Genomic DNA, 2,769 nt, shown 5'->3' with positions numbered 1-2,769 from the left:
GACATTGTCTAGTCCATCACAAAATTTATGCCCCGAACGTCATTCTGCTCTCGACTAATCTAAAATTGTTCTCAGACAGGAAAGCCCGTTGAGATCAACGTTCTTATCATTCATGATCACTTGCAAATCTTTGCAAAAGTGTGAGACATTCAAGGAATGTTGCGAATTCAGACAATCCGCTTTTGAAAAGTGTGAATTAGTTAAAAAAAAGAAAAAAAAGTGAACTGTGGTGTAAGAATTCCCCACTCAAGATGTCAATGACGATTCAAGCTGAAACATGGGACCTAATCTTGTGTTATCCACGGTAAATTTGTTGTTTGGTCAACAAAAAAATTTTCGAGCCAAATGTCTGGTTTTGATGGATCAAACATTTGAAGGTCAAAGTGAAAATTGGAAAATGAAAAAACTATCATCTGTTTTAACAGAAATCTATAACGGATGTTGTAGATTAAAAACTAGTAGATCACCCTCAAAACCTTTCGGTGAAGATATCATTTTCAAAAAAAGCAGCTTTCGAGTTTAAAAAAAATATAAATTGTTTAATTTCAACTGATTTTTCTTATCAAACACACTTATAACACTATGTATCGAAAAATAGGTTTCAACATAAAAAATCGTTTATTATAAGTGATCGTAAGAGCAACATATAAAATGGCTTTTTATCATTGGATACACAGAAACATAATAATTATAACTATTTCTTGGACCCAAAAAAAGAAGATCTGCTGTTAGAAGTCATCAGTTTTGTGTAGATGCTGTCAAGAGAGCTATCTTCGAACAATCGAAGCACTGGTTGCAATTTGGATCTACGAGGGAAGTTTCCCAGGAGACATTGAGCTGGTGAAAAGAAGCAATTACGCTCAAAAGCGTAGTCACTGAAAATTGAACCAAATTTCCAACAAACTTGAGAATCAAACTCACTGCCCGATGACACCATCACGACGTGGATGGAGAAGAAGAGTCGCGGAAGAAATGGTGACTAGTAAAGTGATCAGAATTAAAAATCGCATGTTTAATTCTGACTTGACGATAGAATTCTGATTTTATATCTTTCTTTTCCAGATAGGCGGAGCAACAACAAATTATATCTTTGTGGTCTCGGCGGTGCTAAATTTGGACCCTGAGAGCTTATCCAGGATAAACCACGCTTTTCAAAGTTAGCGACTTCATTTCAGCATAACTATGACGATTGTTCGATATGACTAACTCGAATGCACGATTGATGCTTGAACATTTTTCAGAATTTATGGAAAATGTCTTTCATTATTTTTTGACCCAAGTGCAGTAACGTTTAATAATATCCACAGAAATGTATTTTTTAGTTAATTTTGACTATTCACATGAGTGTGGAGCTCGTCTGTCAAGTTTCCCATCACTTTGAAAATTTTGCAAATATAGTAATTTTCAAAAAATTCTGTGAAAACAAAGTTTTCGATCTGGCTGTTTTACTCCTTCCTAAAGTTTCAAACTGATCGGAAACTTGACAGCCCTGCTCCAGACTCCTTGAAATCGTCAAAATAGGGAAAAATCAGCAAAAATCATTGTTGTATATTTTATAGACCGGTACTGTCACTGCCTGAAGAAGCGAAAATCTCAAATATGATTAGAAAAGTTACAAATCACTTCGCTGTGAGTATATTAATTTATCATCTTTAGATGGATAACTTGTGTTAGCTTTCATGTTAAGTTGATTATCAAACTCTTCTATTTGGTCTGTCACGCTTCCTGGATTCCCGAAAAAAAAAAATAAATAAACATTAAGTAAAAATCCGGTGTTTGGTGATCATGATAGTCAAATTTCGGGTGTCACACAGAATAGATGTTGTTGGTAACTGTCTGTGGCATAGCACTGCCCCCCCCCCACATTGTTGGTGTGGATCACTAAAGCATTAGAGAGTGTTTATTGTTCAGAATTCACTCGCATTTCAGCCGAGTCATATCAAGATGTCGGAGAAGTGTTTTTGTCTGGAGCATGTGTTTGCAAATTCGTTTTCGATGAATTGAAAAAATAAGAACAAGGACAGAGATAAGATTTTGAAGATGTTAAATATACATTTGTAGATATTCCCAAACTTCACAAGAAATTTCTTAAATTTTGGATTATAAGTTTGGTGGAAACGATTTACGATATTTATATTGTAGCTGGAAACATTAGTTTTTTGTTGTTGGAATTTTACTGCATATTTTGGAAATACGAGCAATCAAAATGTATGCGAATAACCATTCGAATCTTCAGATTTATAACTTTATTGTAACCCCTGATGTATTCTGTTTGCTACATTCTACCTCCTACAATCGCATCATTTTGTAATTAGCCCACTGAATACAATTTATACCAAAGCTTACTGATCCCTCCGCATTTAGAAAAAAAACCGGACCGAAAACTTTAAGAGTAATCGCCAAATCCTAAATCTTCTCAACATTAAAATTCGACATTTACCGCTTAACCGCCATTTGGATTATTAGTTTTCTGTAGGTTTCTTGAACGAATTTGAAATCGCGATTATGAAATAAAAAGTCAGAGTTCAGGAACCAATCATTCAATCAGACCAGACACTCAGACAATCACTTTTTTCAATGAAAACAAATGTTCCAACTTAGCAAAAAGGCGTGGCTTATCCCTCAGATTAGAGTCTGAAAACAAATTATCAGAATGGGGGGGGGGGGGCTGTTATTTTTCCATTCGAAAACATAGCTCCTCCCATAAACGAGGTTATAAAAACAGAATGAGAGAAGAGCTATAGAGCAAAGTTTGGAAGTGTTTCTAAA

The 2,769-nt window shown here is 34.9% G+C and overlaps 1 protein-coding gene across 1 annotated transcript; it reads right to left on the bottom strand.

Moving 5' to 3' along the window:
- Positions 1 to 694: 694 nt before the first annotated feature.
- On the bottom strand, positions 695 to 1,010 carry CBG22711 (the record flags this gene model as incomplete). The annotated part of the gene is made up of 2 exons (XM_002645425.1): positions 695 to 875; positions 922 to 1,010. 2 exons carry the CDS (start codon positions 1,008 to 1,010, stop codon positions 695 to 697), a joined length of 270 nt encoding a protein of 89 aa, XP_002645471.1.
- Positions 1,011 to 2,769: the final 1,759 nt, after the last annotated feature.

This window comes from Caenorhabditis briggsae (genome assembly GCF_000004555.2).
Source record: "Caenorhabditis briggsae complete genome, chrX, whole genome shotgun sequence".
NCBI lineage: Eukaryota > Metazoa > Nematoda > Chromadorea > Rhabditida > Rhabditidae > Caenorhabditis > Caenorhabditis briggsae.
The sequence above is the reverse complement of the archived record's forward strand: the minus strand, read 5'-3'. Positions and strand labels throughout refer to the sequence as shown.